Source organism: Stomoxys calcitrans, chromosome 1, assembly GCF_963082655.1.
Source record: "Stomoxys calcitrans chromosome 1, idStoCalc2.1, whole genome shotgun sequence".
Taxonomy (NCBI): Eukaryota; Metazoa; Arthropoda; class Insecta; order Diptera; family Muscidae; genus Stomoxys; species Stomoxys calcitrans.
Window position 1 is genome coordinate 156,592,233 of NC_081552.1, and position 23,666 is coordinate 156,615,898.

General features: G+C 40.9%; 1 protein-coding gene and 1 long non-coding RNA gene across 2 annotated transcripts; one reads left to right on the forward strand and one right to left on the reverse strand.

Annotated features, from left to right (window-relative positions):
* The first annotated feature begins 1,212 nt into the window (after positions 1–1,212).
* LOC106082388 (exocyst complex component 1) lies at positions 1,213–18,963 on the forward strand. The gene is made up of 7 exons (XM_013244856.2): positions 1,213–2,101; positions 3,551–3,778; positions 3,855–4,304; positions 4,367–4,730; positions 4,794–4,926; positions 17,913–18,420; positions 18,486–18,963. Exons 1-7 carry the CDS (start codon positions 1,403–1,405, stop codon positions 18,831–18,833), a joined length of 2,730 nt encoding a protein of 909 aa, XP_013100310.2. The 5' UTR covers positions 1,213–1,402; the 3' UTR covers positions 18,834–18,963.
* Positions 16,974–17,433, reverse strand: LOC131994120 (uncharacterized). Its single transcript, XR_009396465.1, has 3 exons — positions 17,389–17,433; positions 17,222–17,308; positions 16,974–17,156 (listed from the first exon to the last, which is right to left on the reverse strand). It is a non-coding gene; the product is annotated as an uncharacterized LOC131994120 (long non-coding RNA).
* Positions 18,964–23,666: the final 4,703 nt, after the last annotated feature.

A 23,666-nucleotide genomic window follows, 5' to 3' on the forward strand; every position in this document is an offset into this window, starting at 1 on the left:
GTTTTTATATGGAGTTTCAACGCGAAAACCGAATATAGTACCGGCCTTTAAGCGAGAAAATCCGCTTATTGGTAAGCAAGACAACCCTATTGTTTCCTTATTGTAGAAATCCTCAAAAAAGCGTTTTTCCAATAAAAACAACACTCTCATCATATGTTTACCACCAGCATTATTTTGGTAAATTGTGTTCTTTGGGTAGTGTTATCACGCAAAATATTATTTATTTAAAAGAAAACGAACGAAAATGCAACAAAATTTCTTTTTTTCACGTTGGTCCAAGTAGAAGAACGTTTCGTCCACGCTTTTAATGAATTCAAAATTTCCACTCAATAAAGAACTTAAAGGGTGTGCTAATCGGTAGCAGTCTCCTATGGTGAGATGTAAAAATGACGTAGGGGTGTTTTTTACACTGGTGAGAAAAAATTTAAATTTTGCTGCGCCAAACGATAACTTTCTCACTATACAAATTTTTGACTTTTCTGCATGAGCAACAACAAGCCAAGCTATTTCAAATAATCAAAATTGATTGAAAATTATCAATGACTTGCTTAAAAGCAATTGTTGAGTAAATTTGCAATAAGAACAATTAAATACTTGGGCATAGTTCTCTTTAGATAAACATGTAAAACCCGAATGATTGCTGACGCCTTCCAACAAATATAGAGATTGCAAATGTCTCAAATAAAAACATTTTGTTTTGCCAATTTCAATCAACAGTGTAGCATTTTTCATCAATTTTCAAATGGCAATGTGACAATATTATATATATAACAAAATCCTTAATAAATCATAAACAAATAAATATGTGTGTGTAAGCTGCTACATTGAACTCTGCTTTATAACAGTCAAAATTCCCTTTGATTCTGTCAAAAATCTTACTAGCCCCTGGGCTAGTCAAAAATTATTCCTCACACTTAACTTCATATTTTTACTATCCCTACAACTTTGCTACCAAAATTGTTTTTACAGATTTATTTCATTTTATATTTTTATATGGAGTTTCACTGTGAAAACTGAAGCTAATACCCACCTTAAGTCGTTACCATATTTAATTAGTAGGCCTATATTTTTTCTGTGCATCTTTAAGCGAGAATTGCGCTTGTTGGGCAAAAAACGACTATTGTATGACGGACGTACTGTTATTAAGCGCTCGAATATAAGCCGTATTTTACGTCCCAAAATGTCAGTGGCTCTCAATAGAATCCAACTGAAATCAGCTGTTGGAAATAAAACAAGCTATTTGTCATCGGTTGGTTTTTCATACCCAAAATTTATATTAAAGAGGAGGATACCCACAAGATTATTGGGTTCGTCCATGTCCTAGAGTCAATTTCTTTAGTTCACTTATTTTTGAAGCAATATTCCTTCATACGGTTTTTAGTTCGCCTAAGGACTTGGCAAAATGTTGTCAATTGGTTCCTTAGCCAATATCAAACATGTTTTGCAAAAGGAACTTTTCAACGGGTGCGGTGAGCGTCTACTGTCTGTGGTTACGGTAACGAAAACATATAAAAAGAAACGAGCATGTTACCTGTGTGTTGTGACTACTCCACCACCAGTGCCAGTCATATCAGTTTGCCTGATAAAGCAAGCTGAACAAAAGGATGGGGAATATAAGAAGAAAAGAGTTTGGCAATTGGATGAAATCAAATGGCTAGATGGACGTAGCGAGCAATTCGACATACACGAATTCGATGTGCAGGTGGAGAAGCTGTACAAATGGTATGCATTGAATTTACACGAAAGACAGAATTTTTTAGCAGTGCTCTACAAACAAATACAAAAACATGGCCGTGGCACAAAAGCCGAATTTCGTAACATACCGAGTGCTTGGCTTATGGACAAGTCGCCCGAGAAATTACCGGGCATTACCAACAGTGGCCTTGGAACAGAAGCAGGCGAATTAAGAGGACGTGATGGTCATCGTAAAGCCGGAACCGAAACCGAGGATGAAGAAGAATCCGAATTCCAAGAATTCACAGCACTAACAGAAAAAGAAGCTAGCGAGCTATCAAAGCTTTTTTCCGAATGCGATTATGCTGTAAAAGATGCGGAAATGTTAATAGAAAAACTCTCGAAAGAATTGCATGATCTGGATGGGGTAAGTAGTGTTAGAAACTCTAAAGACAATTCTGGTTTTTACACAAAGAACTGTAAAATTAGAAAAAGGAGGGCACGTTTTGAATTGCGAATGTAGCCAAATGGTGTTCTAACAGCTTATTAAATATTTAAAGATCTCTTGTGTTTAAAAAGTATATAGTCGGTTCAGTTTTGACGTACGGAAACTGTGTAACTCCCTACGAAGGTCAAATGAACAAAAAATGCATCTGAGTTGGACGGACGTATTCCTCTTATCTGAGTTTTTAAGATTATGCACAGACTTTCAATTGCATTTAGATACGAAAACTTTGAGAGCCACTCATGGAAAGACATTTTATTCCTTCCATACCATTGTTGTTGTTGCCACAATTTCATGTGGAGGTGAGACCCACTCCATTGAATGAAAACATTCCCCAAACCATGATATTTTCACCGACATGTTTAACAGTTTATATGGTGGCCACCGTAGCGCAGAGGTTAGGTTAGGTTCGAATCCTGGCGATAACATCAGAAAAAACTTTCAGCGGTGGTTATCCCCTCCTAATGCTGACAACATTTCTGAGGTACTTTGCCATGTAAAAACATCTCTCCAAAGAGGTTCTGGTCGCATTGCGACACGCCACCTCTTTATTTGAAATAAATAGCAAAAGAGAGTAAAGACTGTTCTTACTCTCCCGCAAATGTTTACTGGAAACGTACGCGAACTGCAGACCTATTATCCCCTATTTGGGCTTTTACAAATAATTTTTAGTTATTGTACCAAAGAGTATAGGGCCATTCTATGATCGTATTTTGACAACATTTGCATCCTTTTAATACATAAACTTTCATAAAGTTTTTCGAAGAATTGAAGGACAACATTAATATTTGCCAAGGTTATTTTTTGTTTGGACGATGTAAAAAAGTTTTTTTTTCGCACAACCTAAAATTGAACTTGTAGCAATTGTGCTTTCCTGCGAATTATCAGTACATGTTTGACATTTTCATAACGGGAATTGCTGCAAACCATCGATTAAGCTCTAATTTTACGAGCTTTGGGATCCTTAATTTGTCGGTCTAGCCTCTGTACCTATTATAGCTAACTGCAGCTACCGAAGGAACACTTATTTTGTACAAGTAATCCTTGTAGAATTTTGAACAAGTTCATCCTGAAGGTCTATATTTACATACAGCTATTATATAAAACGATATTCCAACATTCATTCCTATATGAATTGAGGGCCAAATTATTCGATTTGTTTGAAAATTTAAACGCTGTGTTAACACAAAAGCTATGACAAGAACAGTCAAATTTGGTATATAACGCGATTAGCTCCCACATTAACGTATTAAAAACGCATTCAAGGCCATAGAAGATTCGGTTTATAACGACACATTTCAGTCTCGTTTGCAGGGGCGGAGTAACCGCTTCCTCAAAGAGTGCCACAATAATAATTAATAACTTTTTTAGGCAAACATACAATCTGTATTGGCTTCCGAGAAACAAGTCATGATGCTGATGGAACATATTGACAAGGCAATTGGTGAGGCGGATAAATTTGAGGAGCGCTTAGATTCGTATGAAGAAATTTTAAGTCACGTTAAGGAAACAATGGAAAAAATTGGTGGCAAAAATGCCATGATTAAGATTGCTAATAACAATAACATAAAACTGAAGGAGGAGCTGAGTAAAATAATAGTAAGTATCATATGACAACATCTTCCAATTCAGTGTAGTTTTGTTAGTTTGTTGATATTTGTATTCTTGATCATAGACTCAACTAGATTTCCCAGGATCGTATCAACAAGTTTTACAATCGCCTGATTTGAAAACTGCCGAAGGAAGGAAAGCAGCCATTGCTGCAGCACAAAGTTTGCAACAGGCATTGAACAGCGATATAGATCCATCATTGCAGCGCTTGGTTGCGGTACGAGACCAAATGAAACGCTTTGAAAATTGGAAAAAGAGTTTTTTAGTGCCAGTTATTAAACACTTGAACTGTCTTTTCATACATTTATCAAATGAAATTGGTGACACGCCATTACCTAGTACAGAGCTGATACTGCCCAATCACGCATCAGTGCATCATGAGTTGACGCCTTACACAGAACTAATGCATTGGATAAAAGCAATGGACCGCAGCAAATATGATGGTCTAACAGCAGTATATACAAAATCTCTTAGTAAAATCTATGAACGAGATATACGGAATTTTTTCAATTTGGTACGCTCATGGCTTCAGTCATGCGAAGGAAAGATAATTTACTTTGATTAATTCTTCAATAGGCCAAGATGCAAATATCCGATAAGCTTCGCAGTTCTCGAGAAGATCTAGACGTGTCATCCTCTACAACTTCAAAGAAGAATGCTGTATCATCTGTTCCCCATGGAACCTTGGGTGTTAATCGAGACCAGTGGGGACCTGGGGTGGATTCAGTTGATCGTGACCGTTTTGATGCCGTTTTGGAAAAAGTTTTGGCAGAATTGGAGCCTATAGCTTTGCAAGAGCAAAGGTTTTGTATAAATTTCTTTCAAATGGATGTTGTGAGTCCTTCTGCGAAATCTGTCGGCTTGGATGTAATGGAAAAGAGTACGGATATGTCCCAATCTCTACTGTTGTCACCCTCATCGACAGCTGGCGGCAATGATGGTATGCTAAAATAGTTCAATTTCAAAACTTTAAAAATTACTCGATTTTTGTTCTTTTTTTTAGGCACTCAATTTCCTCAGAAAAAACTCGACCGTCAGATTAACGAAGAAGTACGTCGTCTTATGAATGCCCTTTTTGGCTGTTTGGAACAGGAACTTGTAAACTTTATACAAAGTTTTGAACGTTTTGATTGTTTGTAAGTATGATCTTTTAATAATTTTACATTTCACGTGTAAGGGCTTGTCGGTTTTTTCTGATGTTCTCGTCAGGATTCGAACTTCAAGCGTTCATCGTCATAGGCGGACATGCTAATCTTGGCGCCTCCACCGTCTTAATTGAACGTTCATGGTCCGTCTTAATTGAACGTTCATGGCAAATGTTCATTTGCATCTCCTATCACCAATTCAAAAGTCAGATATTGCTTGCTTCCATGATTCTCTCATGTGGAATCTGAGTTATCTGGTTACTCTTATGGGTCGATTACGGATTGCAACCCAACTTCAGTTGTGTTGCCAACGACCAAATTAGTTAAAGAGATTTCCACTTCTTTATTAGATTGCATATGTTTTTATAACATACTATGTAGCCGAACGCTCATAACACTGATGTTGAATGAAACTGAGTAGGTTAGGTTGAAAAGACGGTGCAGATATTAATCCGCCCCATGCCACTATGGACATACACCTAAGCCAGTAATCGGCTTGTTGTGCGTTCTGAAAACTATAAAGTACCCTAAAAAAAAAGAAAATGTTAAGTTAGGAGTTCCGTGCTATTGGGTTGCCCAAAAAGTAATTGCGGATTTTTCATATAGTCGGCGTTGACAAAATTTTTCACAGCTTGTGACTCTGTAATTGCATTCTTTCTTCTGTCAGTTATCAGCTGTAACTTTTAGCTTGCTTTAGAAAAAAAGTGTAAAAAAAGTATATTTGATTAAAGTTCATTCTAAGTTTTATTAAAAATGCATTTACTTTCTTTTAAAAAATCCGCAATTACTTTTTGGGCAACCTAATACTTACAAAACCCTTAATTGATTTTAATGCCACTCCCTAAGTTGGTTCATGTCTTATATTGTGTCTCCACCTAAGTACCGGTATCTGTTGGACGCGAAAGCCGGGCAATGACAAAGGAAATGCTCCAAAGTCTCATCATCTTCCCTGCATAGCCTACCAAGCTATCACTTGCGCACCGATTTTACATAAGTGAGCTCGTGGTCCTGTGTCCCGTTATGATACCAATAGCTATACTGACCTCCTTCTTGCTTCTTTCTAGTAATAGCCTCGTCTTCTCGCGATCTGGATCCCCCCATAGGATTTTCGCCGTCCTACCGACCGTTTCGCTGTTCCACAATGTTGCGTGCGCATTCGTCGCCCACTCCCTTAACTCGGACTGCGTTGACCCGAAAGTCTTCGGGTTAACCAAGTTTATTGACGGCAGTCCTCGGGCCTTCACCGGCAAATCGTCTGCCCTTTCATTTCCCCTTACTCCGTTATGGCCTGGCACCCAGACGATGCGGATTTTGCCACCCTCAGAGAAGGCGTTAGTCTCCTTCTTACACTGCAAGACTGTTCGTGACCTTACAGTCCTGGTTGTTATTGCCCCTATGGCAATTTTACTGTCGGTAAAGATGTTCAGACTCGACGTCCTCGCGTTAGCACCACACCACTCCACGCATTCCGTGATAGCCCGGATCTCCACCTGCAGGACCGTATCAGGCAGTCTAAAACAGATGTCAGTCCCTGGGTTTTCAATGTAAACCCCCAGGCCCACTCTGTCCTCTAGCTTTGATCCATCCGTGTAACATGATCATCCAGATGGCAATACTAGGGTTCCGTCAACCCATACTGTGCCGATGGCAGCAGTGCGTCGCACTCGACTTCAAGTTTCATCTCAGTTATCCGATCGGAAACCTCTCCACTTCCTTCCAGGTTTCCTATCGTCGCCTCGATTATACCGCGATGGTATGAGCTGCTCCCATCCTCAATCCATTCTCCCATCGCTTTAAGTCTCATAGCCGTAGTGGCTGCCTCACACTTAATCTGTATGTCGATGGGTCGGATACCTAGAATAGTCCCCACTGCCCTAGTGGGCGTGGTCCTTATCACTCCGCCTATGCCAAGACAACATGTTCTCTGAACCTGTTGTATGGTCCTTATGTTGCACTTTTTCTTCATAGCAGTCCACCAAACTACTGAGACGTAATTAAGTATTGGTCTAATCACGCTCCTGTAGAGCCAGTGGACTATCCTAGGATTCAGGCCCCATTTGTTGTTGTTGTTGTTGTAGCAGTTTATTGTGTACTATCTTTCGTCTGCTTGATTCTGTTGAGTGTCAAGGCCCAGGAACTCCGCGACTAAGATGGGGTGCGTCCACAGGGATCTGGGTCTGAGTCGAGTGGGTCTGGCCGGGCAGTTAAACAGGTGACGTGTATCGTGCGGTCCCTGGTTACAATCGGGACATACATCTTGCACGTCGGCATCAATCCTAGCTCTGTGGGAATTGAGGCGGCTGCATCTGCCGGAACGTAATTGAGCCAGAACCAATCTGGTTTGCCGGGGGAGGTCGATTTCTTCGACCCCCCCATTTCGACCCTATGGCCCGTCTACATAGTGCCCAACATCTGTGAGCCTTCTCAGTACGCTCCTGAATGTGACACTTCTAATTCAGTTTCCTGCCCAAGATCACACCTAAGTATTTGACCTTGTCAAATATCGAAATCGTCTTATTGAGGAAACGTGGTGCGTTAAATTGGCCCACCTTCGTCTTCCTCGTGAACAGGCATATTTCAGTCTTCTCTGGGTTAACATTGAGACCTCTGGGTCTAGCCCAGTCATATGCCATATGCAAGACCCTTTCAGCCCTTCTGCATAGCTCGTTCGGATCCTTACCTTTTAGAAGTATTACAACATCGTCTGCGTAGAAGACGGGTTCAAATCCCTCCTCAGTCATCATCCGTAATAGGTCATTTATGGTGGTCACCCATAGGAGTGGCGATAAAATGCCCCCCTGTGGCGTGCCCTGCGCCACTTTCTCCCTTATATTTATGCCATTGGACACACAATTTATCCACCTGTTCCTTAGCATAGTTTGTCCAGTCTCTAAGGAGCGGGTCCACCCGATACTGGTCTAAGGATTGGATCAGTGTGTCGCTCCGCACATTGTTAAAAACCCCCTCTACATCAATGCATACCGCCAGTGTGTACGTTTTGTCATCGAAGGATTCTTCTATTTTATGCACAACCTCGTGCAGGGTAGTCTCCACCGACCTTCGCTTGACATAGGCAAGCTGTTTATATTTGAGCAGTTCGCTGGATGTCATACTCTTTATCATGGAGTCCACAATACGTCCCATGGTTTTGAGTAGAAAGAACGTAAGGCTTTTGGGTCTGTAGGCCTTTGGTGTCGCATAACTTGCCTTGCCGAGCTTAGGTATAAACAATTCCCTTGCCTCCTGCCAGGCTTTCCGAGTATATGAAAGTCCTAGGCACGCTGTGAAAATTTTGGCCAGACGAGGCGCCAGATAGTCTGCCTCTTTCTGTAGTAACGCCGGAAATATTCCATCAGGTCCGGGTGACTTAAATGGTTTGAAGCTACTCAAGGATTCCTTCACCATAAATTCCGTTATTATAAACCTTTGATCAACCTCATTATTCCAAGATTCCGGTGTCTCCGTGAGTCCCGTCGTATCCTGTGGAAAATGGGTTTTCATCAAAAGCCTCAATATGTCCTCCGTTGTCTCTGCTCTCACTCCCATATCGTCTACTAAAGTTTCAGTTTGGACATGGGTTTTTGAGAGAAACTTTTTTATCTTGGCGGCGTCATTAACGCTATCGGCCTGTTCGCAGAAAAGCTTGCAGGAGGCACGTTTTGCCGCTCTGGTAATCTTATTGTATTCCTTGAGCCGTGTGTAATACACATCCCAATAAACTTCCGATTTTTATGACGTGCTCTGTTAAAAAGTCAGCGGACCTCTTTCCCAATATTGGGAATCTCCCCAGTCATCCAGGGTTTTTCTTGGGCTGATTTTCTTTCCCTAAGAGGACAACTATCTTCAAAGGATCCCACCAGTGCAGTCGTAATCCTGTTGACATATTCGTCAATGTCTTCTATGCTTGGACAATCTAAGTTATCTTGCCCAAGTCTTTTTCTGAGTAGCCTTTCGAATTTTGTCCAGTTGGTCTTCCACTTCTTCCGGAAGCTTATCGGATTTGGCGCTGGCCGTGCTATTCTAAACCTAATGTAGCGATGGTTAGAGAAAGAGTGTTCCATGGAGACCCTCCAATCCTGAACCTCATCGATCAGATTTTCGGAACATATCGTCCACTAATCCCTCCTCCCTAATCCTATTAACAAAGGTAGCGGTTTTAGCAATATTAAGTGTTATTAGGTCGTTAGTATTCAAGAACTCTGCCAGGGCTTGGCCCCGCTTATTAGTGTTGGTGCTATCCCACGAAATGTGGTGAGAGTTCGCATCGCACCCTATTAGCACCTCGCTTCCTGTCTGTTTTGCTTTCCTCACCAACCGTTGCAGCTCCGACGTTGGTAGCGGTGTCGGAGAGTCGAAAGGCAGATAAAGTGATGCCAGGTATGCTTCACCGTCTCCCTGTCTCACCACTGTTGACAACCCTGGGGAAAATATATAATTCAAATTTCTATGACAAATAACGCAGGTCCTCGGCCGAGTACCAGTGATAGCATAGAATAATTGGTAGTTGATATGGTTTAGTCCAGAGACTTTGTTCCGGGTCGTCCATGGCTCCTGAATTAAGGCAATATGAATCCTGCCCTTGCTGATTTTCTCCATCAGAGCGTGTGTAGCAGTCTCGCTCCGGTGGAGGGTTATCTGTATTACCTCAATCATTGGTCCTCCAGTAAATGGGCATTTTGGGAGTATGTAATGATCTCATCGTTGACTTTCCTGTCACTGCACTGCCTGATGTCATCGTTTTAGGTTCATTGCCTAGTCTAGTCTTCCGACTTTTTATAAAGTCGGTAATGGTTCCATTGTCGGGTCCCTGTTTGTTAAGCTTTATTGGGTTTCCATTCCCTGTTCTGTCTGGTGTTTCAGTACTAGGATCTTTGCCTATCTTAGCCATCAAAATCTTAAGTTAATGGGCTTCTTGGGAGTAGGTGATGGTACCATCATCGGCTCCCTGTTCGTTGGGTTGCATTGAGTCTCCTGTAGCTGCGCTGCCTAATGTTTCAATATTAGGATCTTTACCTATCCCAGTATTCCGAATATTTAAGTCGGTGATGGGTTCGTCGTCGGGTTCCTGTTTCTTAGACTGTGTTGGGTCTCTCGCCACTGCATTGCCTTATATTTTTGTAATAGGATCATTGCTTCTCCTAGTCTTTCCAATATTGAGAGATGCCGTGATTGTTGAGTCACCTGCCACTGCAGGACCTGGTCTCGCAGAATGAAAATTTCTGCCTATCCTAGTCTTCCCAATCTTGAAAATGACAGCTTTGCTCCCGTAGTGCGCCATGCCTTTTGTCTTAGCCAAACTCGTCACGGAGACTTGATCAATGCCAACCACAAAGAGAGTTCCTTCCTCCTTCTCCTCCCTGAAGTGTTATGCTCTGAAACTGAGTAAGACTTTCAAATTGTTACAAAGTTTTATTTCCTGGCCACGCAACTATTGTTGCACGACAATTCAAAATCGACCCCTTAATTTTGTCTATTACATACTGATCATTGGGCAGCACCTTCTACATAATGAAGACCCCTTTAAATTTAGAAAAAAGATTCTTATCTACATTCTTGATAAATACAAATTCATGAAACTTGTTCTTTACAATCTGGCCGCAAACCTTCCTTCATGCTACATTTGAGAGATGTTTATATTTGCCTTCAGCTGTCGACTCTCAAAAGGGTCTGAAAAGTACTTCTCCAGAAAATCCGACAACTTTGACATGTATAATCTCATTCGCTATTAGTTTCTTCCATTCCAATTTTGGTTGTTGCACTGAGTAATGAAAGCACAATGACGCATAAAGTTACTAATAACAAGTAAAAGGGTGCTAAGTTCGTCCGGGCCGAATCTTATATAGCCTCCACCTTGGATCGCATTTGTCAAGTTCTTTGAAAAACCAATCTGGACCATACTTGTCATGACAGTAAGAAGTCATAGAAAAATACCACCTCCAAAATTTCAGAACAAATAGAGTAAAAATTGCGCTCTCCAGCTCTCCAGTGGCTCAGAGTGTCAAATTGGGACATATTAGGTTATCAACTGATTTAGACCATAGTTGGCACAGTTGTTGGAAGTTATACCAAAACACCATGTGCAAAATTGCGCCCTCTAGAGGCTCAAGAAGGCAGCTGTATGAAAACATGGACCAATTTGACTCATTTACAATCCCAACCGACCTACACTAAAAAAAAGTATTTGTGCAAAATTCAAGCGTCTAACTTTAATACTTCGAAAGGTAGCGTGCTTTCGACAGACAGACGAACGGACGTGGCTAGTTCGATTTAAAATGTCATGACGATTAAGAAAAGATGTATACTTTACGGAGTGTCTTAAACGCTTATTTCGCGGGGTTACAAATGGAATGACGAAATTAGTATATCGCCATCCTATGGTGGAGGGTATAAAAACAAATGCTCTACGTGCTTCATCAAGTTCTTAGAAAATTGATTGGTTTTGCTTCTTCGAACTTTTTATTATATCAAAAATTGTATAAATCATTACGCTCGAAGTCTTTTATATAAAAATTTATATCTATTTGTAGAAAATAACTCATAAGTATGCAATTCAATGTAATTGCGAAATATCGGGAAATAAAGGCATGTTACACATAAAAACCTCGAGCTTGATGATTTTTATTGATTAGAAAAATTAAAAAGGGGGTAAAACTTACCATCTCGTCAGAAGGCAAACCATTTTCATAAAAATAAAAATCCTGACAGGCTAGCTTCCAAAAATTCCTACAAATTTTGCCGGCCTAGCATAGTATATACCTTACACCATTGTATTTACCACATTAACGAAATTCAATATCATAAAAAGGGTTAAACGTTCCTTTGGCATTCGCATGTTTAACGGTGCAACTGATTCTAAGGAATTGTGGTCGAGAATTCGTTCTACTTGGGGCCCGGGATAGCTGTGTGCACCATACAAGCTGGTACATTGAGGTTCGATCTGTGTGATGTTCATTGCTGTCACGCGAAGCTAAGCTGTGAGCTACCGGTCGCGTCCATAGGTTGTGGATAGTGGAATGCTCATAGGGAGTAGCTGTAACTGAGTCGCGGACAATCAGTCGTATCGAGTGGAGAAGTAAAACAAAGTAAAAATATGTCCACTCCACTCAAAGGAAGTAAAAATATAATAAGGTTCAAATAAGCGTCATGAGAGACAAGATTTTAATAAAATTTGTCCAAAAAACAAAATTTAAATGAAATTGTTTCTTAAATTTTTAATGAAATTAAATTTTAATGAAGTATTTTAAACAAAAATTTAATGCAATTTTTTCTAAAGAATTTTTCGATGAAATTTTTTTTATATACGAATTTTTAATAAAAAAAATGCAAACTTCAATGCAATTTTTTCTAAAGATGAAATTTCAATGAAAAATTTTTTTAAGACATAATTCTAGTGAGATATTTTAAAGACAAAATTTTAATGAAGGTTGCTCTAAAGACAAAATTCTAATGAATTTTTTAATTTTTGTTTTAAACTTCAATGACATTTTTGTGAAAATCTTTAAAGACAACACTAAAAACAATCCCTAAAAACAATATTTCGATAAAAGTCTCTCTAAGAAAAATTCCCCGAAATTTTGGCTGTTCTAGTTTTAAATTTTGCTTTTTTTCAATTCATGCTAGGGGTCATTCTGTTTTTTTTTTATTTATCAATATTTTGCGTTTCAAAAGAATGGCATTTTCAAGATATGTATAAGAGTATCTAAATGAGAAACAAAACACGATCGTCTTTTTTCGTCATGGGAGAGGCACATCCCGGAGTGCCTTCTCCGCACGCCTCTGGTCCGTGTCGGGATTGAAAAGAACCCCGGACCCTGGTTCTGTTCGGTTTGCCAGAACCGCCTTCATCATCGGTCGGTGTCGGTGAGGTGTAACCGGTACATGTAGTGGGTACATTTCCGTTCTTGCTCTGGCCTAACTTCACTACGGGAGTATAGTCATACTCGTCGTCGGACTATGTGATCCCCCGGACCTCTCCCGTACGGCAATTTATGCAACAACAGCACCCTAGCCCTTCTATTGCCAGGCCAGTGCCGGGAAGTGTATCGTTCTTGCAGTTCAACTGCAACGGACTGCGTGGCAAGATCGATGAGATCGTAGACATCATGAGTCGGAAGAGTATATCGGTCGCAGCGATCCAGGAGACAAAGCTGACCAACACCTGCAGCTTGCACAGTTGTCACGGTTACAATGTGCTACGTAAGGATCGCTCCAGGAATGGAGGTGGGGGATTGGCCTTCGTTATGAACCATTCCGTGCAGTATAGACCTATCTCGCCTGCGCTTGACGCTAGTGACCCATACATGGAATGTATGGGGGTAGCAGTCAGGTCTGCTACTGCCGAGATAGAGCTATACAACGTGTACATACCGCCGGTTGGTAGCTGTGTCCCGATTAATGGCCAGGCTTACAACCCCGACATAAGTGGGCTGCTATCTGGCCATAATCGTCTGGTTCTGTGGACTTTAATGCGCATCACACGTCATGGCATTCTCCCCTAGGTAACGACCAGCGTGGCATTGCTTTCGCAGAGCAGATTGAAAGCTCCACGTTTTGGCCGGTGAATGAGGATGCACCCACTAGGATTACGAGGAGGTGCAGCAGCTCGCCAGGCATCTCAATTGCATCCCCTGATCTCCTGAGCGACGTATCCTGGCAAGCCGTCAGCTCTTTGGGGTCAGACCACCTCCCCATAATTCTCACCATCGACCAACCACCCCACTTCATAACTTCTGAGCGCCGGACGTTTATCAATCATAAGAAGGCCGATTGGGCTAGCTTCAGAGAGTATACCAATCGCCGCTTCAGTGAACTGCCACCTTGTGGCCGAGAGGAAATTCCGAGACATCATTAACGCAGCAGCCGCTCGCTTTATACCAGCCGGTCGAATACCCCAAGTGCGACCCAATTTCCCGGCGCAAGCAGTGGTACTCGCAGACGAGCGTGATGGGATTCGTGCTATGGACCCCGCTAACCCCAGAATCAGCGAGCTGAATCTGGAAATAAACAGGGTAGTCAACGAACATAAGCGGAATTTGTGGCTGGAACATTTGGAGCAATGTAACTTAGGCACCGGTGCAGGCAAACTGTGGGCCACTGTTAAGTCTCTCTCGAACCCCGGTAGACGGGACGACAGGACCTCAGTCACTTTTGGCGAGATAACCGTGACTGATCCGAAGAGATGCGCCAGGTTGTTCAACCGTCAATTTATTGTGCATCCTGAGAGAGACAGGGCAAGAATGAGAGCCATTCGCCGTATTTGTGGTCTGAACGGCCATCACAATTTACCGTGGGCGAAGTTACGAATGTCATCCATGGTGCCAAATCATCTAAGGCGTTGGGCCCCGACCGAATTTCTACATTGATGTTGAAGAATCTGGATTCACTTGAAGTTGAGTACCTTACCACTGTCCTCAACCTGTCATATAACACTCTTATAGTTCCCGATGTCTGGAAAATGGGCAGAGTGATACCGCTAATGAAGCCTGGAAAAGACCCGAGTTTGGGGGAGTCGTACAGACCGATCTCCCTTCTCTCACCAGTGGCAAAGACGCTTGAGGCATTACTTCTCCCGAGCCTCGTAGGAGAATTTCCATTCGCCGAGCATCAACATGGATTTCGAAAACTGCACAGCACAACAACAGCTTTGCATGCCATCACCACACACATTTGCCGTGGCTTCAATCAATCCAGGCCATGTGATAGGACGGTCCTCGTGGCACTGGACCTATCGAAGGCATTCGACACGGTCAGCCATGCCAAATTATTTGAGGATATCGCCAACACGTCCCTCCAGCCAGGCCTGAAACGATGGGTCGCGAATTATCTGTGTGGCCGCCAGTTATTTGTGGAATTTAGGGATAAGAAGTCGAAACACCGTAGAGTGAAACAGGGAGTTCCCCAAGGTGGGGTGATATCTCCGGCTCTGTTTAACCTCTACCTATCCTCCATCCCACCCCCTCCAGACGGCATAGAGATCATATCATATGCGGACGACTGTACGATCATGGCATCAGGCTCCCCACCCATTGATGACATCTGCAATAGGTTGAACGTCTACCTCAAAGAGCTTGGCTCATATTTCGCTGCAAGAAATCTGAAGATATCCGCCAACAAATCTTCAGCCACACTGTTCGCTACAAATACGCGTGAGGTGAATACTGAGCTGACTGTGATGGTCGATGGAGAAATGATTCCGACCATCAAGTGTCCCAAAATACTTGGCGTCACATTTGACAGCTCCTACACTTTCTCCCCACATGCCACAGCAATCTGCAATAAAGTCAAAAGTAGAAACAAGGTCCTCAAGTCACTCGCTGGCAGCACTTGGGGTGCAGACAAGGAAACCTTGTTGACCACGTACAAAGCAATTGGCCGGTCTGTGATAAGTTATGCAGCGCCAGTGTGGTCACGTCAACTTTGTGACACGCAGTGGAATAATATTCAGATCTGTCAGAATGCCGCCCTCCGAACTCCGACGGGCTGTCTCCTTAGTTCTCATGTGGACCACCTCCATCAGGAGACAAAGATCCTACCTGTGCGAAGACATAACTACATGCTGTCCAAGCAATACCTTTTGGGGTGTTATCCGGAAACCATCCAAACCATCATCTTGTGGATAGATATCCACCTCCCAGAAGCCTTATATGATCTAGAAGATCTAGAGCGTGAGGTTCAGCGCTACAAGAGAGAACCTCTAGATCAAGCGGGTCTGAACAACATTCACGCAGACACGGTAGCAGATGCGGTAAATGGCTACCGGGTGAATGTAGTCCTTGGAGAACGACCGCCACCCATTGCACCCGAAGAAATCGACCTCCCCCGGCAATCCAGAGTGGTTCTGGCTCAATTACGTTCCGGCAGATGCAGCCGCCTCAATTCCCACAAAGCTAGGATTGATGCCGACGTGCAAGATGTATGTCCCGATTGTAACCAGGGACCGCACGATACACGTCACCTGTTTAACTGCCCAGCCAGACCCACTCGACTCAGACCCAGATCCCTGTGGACGCACCCCATCTTAGTCGCAGAGTTCCTGGTCTTGACACTCAACAGAATCAAGCAGACGAAAGATAGAACACAATAAACTGCTACAACAACAACAACAACAACCATAAACGAAATATCGATAGATAATAGGTCAATAATAGGTTCGCGTACTTTTCCAGTAAAAATTTGCAGGAGCGCTGGAGCCACTTTACTCTCTTTAAAAAATTTGCAAGCAAAAGTACGCGAACAACTTCCAGTGAAAATTTGCAGAAAAACAGCTGATATTTTTTTTTGGTTGGTTTTTTATTTGCTTGCTTGAAAAACATTTTTTTTAAATAAAAGTGCTGGCGATACTTGTGAGGTATTTTCCTTAGATAAACTTCAATTTATTGACCCGAGAGTGAAAAGGCTAGAAGGGGAGCCATTTGTATATCCGTGATCTCCATACCGCTGGACAGCCATCACAAATTACCGTGCAATCCCATGGCAGCCAGTTGTACGTACCGCATTGGCCCAATGGAGTCTTTCAGTGTACAAAACACTGCTACAACAACCGTGCATGAAGCTACGATTGTCATCAGTGGCGCCAAGTCGCGCAAAGCGCTGGTTCCAGACAGAATCTTTACACTGATGCTGAAGAATCTGGATCTGCCTGGTGTCGATTACCTTACAGCTGTCCTCAGCCTATCTGAACACTATTATAGTACCCAATGTTTGGAAGATGGGCAGTCTGATCCCGCTACTGAAACCTGAAAAGGTCACGAGCAAGGGGAGTCATACAGGCCGATCTCCTTGCTCTCATCAGTAGCCAAGACGCATGCATCAGCATGCATTAGGCTGCATAGGACTACAACTGCTTTATATGCCATCACCGTATACAAAAGTACACTTGTTGTGGTGACAAAGTTACCTTGGACTAACCATCTTATGCTTTTGGATATTGTGGTTAGATAAATTGCTACGACCATTGATGTGAGGCTAAGGGAGCTTTCTATTTGGTCATGTGGCAGCTACGGACACTTTGTTATCATTGAAGAAATCTGTATCCGTTCACAATTGGCAGATTAATCTGTGCGTTACTTGTTTAACTACCCAGCTAGACCCACTCAATCCCATGGCAGCATCTTCCCTCGTTAACAAAGTCAAAGGAACGGTGTTGGTTTCATCGTAGCTCTCCGATGAGGATGATTCCATCAAAACACTTAACAAACCGATAATTGCTCTTTTTTTGGTGTCTGGAAGAATACAATGTTTTAATTTTTCAAGATTTTCCAAATAGTTCAGCAAATGTTGCACTTACCTTCTAGTGTAGAACACCCGACATGAGGTAAAATTCAACTTCATTTGTCGAGTTTTCTGTACTTGAACACTAGCTGCTGCCAGGAATCTTCATTAAAAGTCAATAAAGATGAAACATTTAATAATTACCAATAAACAATCAATACCATGGCAGCCGGGAGTACGTACCGGATTGACCCGATGGAATGCTTCATCGGCAAGGGCTGCCGCCTCGGTGTACAACACACTGCTACAACAACAACAACAACAACAACCAATAACCAATATTTATATTTTTTTCTTACCTCTGCCTTTTTGATCCATTTTGGCTTTGGCTTTTGTATTTCATGTAACGGCTGCCTTTCATAAAACAGCTGACCTTTACAAAACATCTGTTCAAAGTTGCAAATTTCTGCTGGCAAAAAACGTCCCAGTAGAAATTTGCAGGTTCTCTATTTTCTAACTGTTAAAATTTGCTCTCTCTAGCGTCCCCTTTGCTGGCAAATAAAGTACGCGATCGACTTTTAGTAAAATTTTTTTGCAAATTTGCACAAATTTGTCCGCTTTGTCCGCAATCGGAGTCGAGATAATTTTCTCGACTCCGACTCCGGAGCCCTGTTTTTAGTTGTGTTTTTTTCAGATTTATGAAAATAAGTTATAATGGTGCATAATTTTTGAAAAGATTTAAAATTTCTTTCTTTTTATTTTTGCAGCTATTCGCTTTATGTGTTGGAGCGTTTAACGCAACACGTGATGTCTGCACAAGATACACATTCCTTTTTAAGCATGACTTTTGCATCGGTACTAGTGCAAGTAAAACGAAACTTTGATCGATTTATGCAGCAACAATTGCAGTCTATACGAGATGCCAAACTACCCAAACGTTCAAAATGTGGCATTTTGCCATATGTGGAGAATTTTGAGTACTTCTCTCAAACGACAGAAGATTTCTTTCGAAAATCGACGCGACGGACAGACATGGAGAAATATATTCAATTGATAAATGCCATATTTGAAGGCATTAATATGAATGCCAAGGAGCATCCGAAGACTCCGTTGCAAGTGGTGCGCATGGAAAACTATCATCATATGTATTCGCTGTTGGCCCGCTTGAAAGTTCCAAGTCTCGATGAGTTGAAAAAAGAAGCGAAGGCACGTTACAACGAAGCTCTTACAAATTATGTTATACAATATTTTGGAAGACCATTGGAGAAACTGAATGTAACTATTGAAAAACTGCTATGCTTTATATATTGAAATAATAATTTTATGGCCATCTTTTGCAGCTATTTTTCGAAGGTGTTCAACAGAAAATAGCACAAGGCGTTAAGGAAACAGAAATCAGTTATCAAATGGCCTTTTCCAAACAAGAACTACGCAAAGTTATTAGCCAGTATCCGGCCCGCGAGGTCAAAAAAGGGATGGAAAACTTATACAAGAAAGTAGAAAAACACCTATGTGAAGAGGAAAATCTCTTGCAAGTGGTCTGGCATGCCATGCAAGAGGAGTTCATTGTACAGTACAAGTTTTTGGAGGAACGCATTCAGAAGTGTTATGCTGGATCTATGATTAGTTTAGAATTCAACATACAGGACATTCTGAATTTCTTCTCCGACATTGCACGTTCCCATTAACGAGATGCCGTCGTTAATAATTCACCCTAGTTAGTCCCGTTAATTTAATTTATTTACTCCACTATGTACAACAAACATAAATTAAATAATCTGTTAATATTATATACAAATACACTTAATTAAGTTTTCACATTCTTTTCTTTTAGAAGGTTCCAACTGAACATGGTCTACTCAAAGAAATTAGCTCGGTTTTAAGCGATTTTTTTTTGCAGGCGGGCGGAAGGTTGAAGAACAGCAATATGCGCCATCGCATGAAAGATATGTTGCGGTAAAATATGCCGGCTGTTAGACATTGCCTTGTAATTTCCCAAGATTTTGAGAAAGCTTTTGATCGGGTTGTTGTTACGGGGATTATTACTGTGCTTTATGAGTGAAAGGGACCCAGAGAATCTGTAGCCCCCCAGAATTGTCGTCAATACATATATTTTTTAAATTAATATACACTTAATTTCGTTTAGCTTATCTACAAAATAATAAATTATATTCCACTGTGAAATTTTGATTTTAACAGTGAACATTAATTAAGAAAAGATCCTAGAAATATGCGGTCGAGATAATTTATTTCATTATATTCACAAAAGCAAGCAAAATTTCAAGACTTCGGCAATTGGGTTTAAATTAGGGACAATTTGCTCAAAAATTGGGACAACATTTATGACTTGTACGTGGCGATTTGATGAAGGCAATTTTTTGGAATAGAAGTTTGAACTCAGTTGAGTTGTTGCATTTGCTTAAATAATAACACTTGTCAAATGTTTCCCACATTAATGGGATTTTTAAAGCTCCAGCAGGGGATGGTATTACTCGAATTTCGAAATGAATTCTCGATCGCTGTGACATTTTAAGTTTGCGTGTGCCTGTTGAAATCACACAAACTTTTTATCGAGTAAAGCTAGCAGCTTAAATATTTCTCTCAAATACTTCTTATTTAAGTGGGTCAGTTGGAATTGCAAATGAGCCAAATCCAAACCGACTTTCCCATTATACTTCTTCATCCCATAGAAGGCGCATATCTTATCCGATTTAGCTAAACTTGTGCACAAAAGCTTCTGGTATGACTTCCTGTAAATATATATATACCTATAAAACCAGATCCCTAGATTTGACTTGCTGAGAGCATCCAATGAACCTAAAAATATTTTAGTACATAGAACGAACAAATGCCATTCTTGGTGGGAACTGCATATGATTTGGCCAGCCAAAACTTAGTTTGATTTTATTTCAATAAAATGTTTGTTCTAATACCAAATGAGATTTTGGTATATTTATTAATATTAAAAACAACTTCAGTGCAAGGAAATGGTAATAAATATGCTATCCCTCACAATTATCTGCAAATCTATCAACTATTTCTAATGCCAAGAAGTCTACGCCGAGTATGCTACATAGACTCAAAATCTGAATTAGTATTCTGACACCAATTAGACGATCGTTTAGCACCGACTTATGTGACCGGCTATGGCGGCTTTTGTGACAACTTGGCTCATTTTGCCAAGATTTAATTTTTAGAATGTGAATTAAATAAATTATAAAGTAATCTTCTATATAATATAATGTTAGTTTGTTTGTCTGTTCCGTATTGACCCAAAAACGGCTGAACCGATTTTCATGAAATTTTCACAGATGGTAGAGTTTGAGCCTCCGGTGAAAATAGGGCACTACATTTTTATACCCTCCACCATACGATGGGGGTATACTAATTTCGTCATTCTGTTTGTAACTACTCGAAATATTCGTCTGAGACCCCATAAAGTATATATATTTTTGATCGTCGCGACATTTTATGTTGATCTAGCCATGTCCGTCCGTCTGTCCGTCCGTCCGTCTGTCTGTCGAAAGCACGCTAACTTCCGAAGGAGTAAAGCTAGCCGCTTAAAATTTTGGACAAAAACTTATTATTAGTGTAGGTCGGTTGGTACTGCAAATGGGCCATATCGGTCCATGTTTTGATATAGCTGCCATATAAACCGATCTGTCTTGACTTCTTGAGCCTCTAGAGTGCGCAGTTCTTATCCGATTGGAATGAAATTTTGAAAGGCGTGTTTTGTTGTGATATCCAATAACTGTGCCAAGTATGGTTCAAATCGGTCCATAACCTGATATAGCTCCCATATAAACCGATCTTGGGTCTTGACTTCTTCAGCCTCTAGAGGGCGCAATTCTTATCCGATTGGAATGAATTTTTGCACGAAGTATTTTGTTATGATATCCAACAACTGTGCCTAGTATGGTTGAAATCGGTTTATAACCTGATATAGCTGTCATATAATCCGATCTGGGGACTTGACTTCTTGACCTTCTAGAGGGCCCAATTCCTATCCGATTGGGCTGAAATTTTGCATGACGTATTTTATTCTTACTTTCAACAACTGTGTCAAATAAGGATCAAATCGGTTCATAACCTGATATGGCTGCCATATAAACCGATCTTGGATCTTGACTTCTTGAGCCTCTATAAATCGCAATTATTATCCGATTTGGACAAATGGTATCAAATAAAAGGTGTTTGGAAGTTGAGTTGGTACGGGGCCTCTCCAACCCCAAAAACCCTCAAAACAGGCATGAATGGCCAACGTCACAAAATGGGTATAAAATGGCCCACACACATAATATGCTTCAATAAGATGTGTCATTCGATCGGGATAATCTGGGATTTAAACGAAAGGTCTACGACATAAGAGTTCGAATCCATGTTTATATAAGGATTCAAGTATTAAGTATGGTCACGTCAGGCCGTCCTGCTGTTCAGCCGGACATGTAGATCTCGACATTAAATGGCACAAATAAATTGTCTTTTGGGTCGTAGCGTCGGGGGGCCCGACCCTTCCCCCCCAAGAAAAACAACACCAAACTGTCATGTAGTACGACCGAGAATATATTGTATTCAAATGAAAGGATGTGTCATAGGGCAATTGGCCTCCCCCATCCTAAAAAAAAAAAATTTGTAAAGATATTAAAATAATAAATGAAGGCCGATCAGGATAGAATGAAAGGTCTTTGGTAGGATAGTAAAATTTTTACCCTAAAATTGGGATAGACACAGAAGGACCTTGTTACGTGCCGCCTACTGTGGCGCTACGGTGGGGTTCCAACTAGCTCAGTCGGGGCCATGCTCTGGGCGGTCCCAACCCATCCACCAGTAGCCCTAGGGGACGAACAATAAACAAATGAAGGACTTAATACAAAATAAAACGATAACAAACACGGGGTACACCTTAAACAAGGGAGTTTGGTGGAGTTACTCCCACACTTGCCCACCCAACCTTGACCCTTAGATCCTAAGCATAAATGAAAGCGTTATAAGGGCCCCAAATTCCATAAACACTCACCTCATGACTATTTGCCCCTACTTCCCTCTCTCAAAACAAATTAAAACATCATGATTACGTTATAATAATCAAACATTAAAAGTAACATTTATTGACACAATCATACTTCGAATCTTAATCCTAACATGGAAACATAACAAAACGGAAATTGAAACACTAACCCAGACTTGTATTTCTCTTGAGTCAATTACTCAGATCACCCTCAATCACGAACGGAAATACAAAACAATAATGCCAAATTCTGGCCAATACGTTAAAACACTATCACTACCTGCCTAATAGAGCTCTGTTAGGGGGTCTCTTTTGGACATTCTAATGCGTCCACAACACAAAAATGGGAAATCACACTTTATCCCATGCGTAATTTCGGGTAACCCTACACTCAAACTTTTAAATTTCCTAACTGGAGTTAATGTCCCTCACATGAACATATTATATAAAAAAAACCAAAAAAAAAAATGAACAAAAAAACAAAATAAATAAATAATCAATGATTAAAAGGTAACATAACTACATATAATAAAAAAAGACACTTAAACACACATAATAAACGACTACAACAACACAACTTAACCTAATTTATTTTTTTGGCGATTTTTTAGACTTTTATCTTTTTTTCTTTTTTATGAATTTCTTAATAATTTTATACTTTTTTTGTAATTTTCTTTCCTTTTCCTTTTTTTTTAAATTAGACTACTTTTTTGGCTTTTCTATAATTTACTTTCTGTTTAACATTTTCTCATTAAACTTTCTTTTATTCTTTTCTTTTCAGATTGGCAGCCGGGCTGTTGGCACATTGATATGGACGTCTGAGCGTCAAATCATCTCTTCAAAATAAATTCTGGAATTCCCAATATAAGGGATTACCTGGCCAATTCACAGTGTCCAATAAACTTTATCTCTTTCCTTATTTGTAGGATGCCTTCAGGGCCTTTTCTCCAAAGCCCTAGTGAAAGTTGACTCCACCACGAAAATATGCCAGGATTCCTCCTGAGTTGGATTGGCCTCTCTCGTCAGTAATGCTGAGGAGGCCTGGATGGTTGTAGTGTTCTTGACGGGGGATTTCGTATTTGGCAACCGCCCACACATAAAAAAAATTGTCACCACAAACCAGACTCTGAAGTCTTTACAAATAAATAAATAAATAACACGTTTCGAACTTCTTGATACTATCAGGCCTTTTTATTTCGGATATCACAATTTTTTTTCCGTTTGCACTTGAAAAGCAAAACTCCGCCAACTACACTTTGGAATCTGCAAGCGTCGCGGCGTTCAGCCCCTTTTATAAGCCGTGGAAAATCGCAGACTTTTCCCGCCTTACAAATTTTCCTCTATTTCCCTGCATTTATTAAGTTTCCTTTTGCCTTCTCAGTTGACCCCAGAAACCAGCACAGAGTTGTACCCCTGGCTACGTTACCACCCCACTAATCGCACTCTATAGAAATTTCACAGTGGCAGCACTTTCGCTAATCGCCTTGGCACCATGTAGCGTTTCCACCACATT

Coding starts and splice junctions, on each gene's coding strand:
- LOC106082388 (XM_013244856.2), top strand. CDS start 1,403: ATGTTGTCAATTGGTTCCTTAGCCAATATCAAACATGTTTTGCAAAAG. Junction 3,779..3,854: donor AGGAGCTGAGTAAAATAATA/GTAAGTATCATA, acceptor TCTTGATCATAG/ACTCAACTAGATTTCCCAGG. Junction 4,305..4,366: donor TACGGAATTTTTTCAATTTG/GTACGCTCATGG, acceptor ATTCTTCAATAG/GCCAAGATGCAAATATCCGA.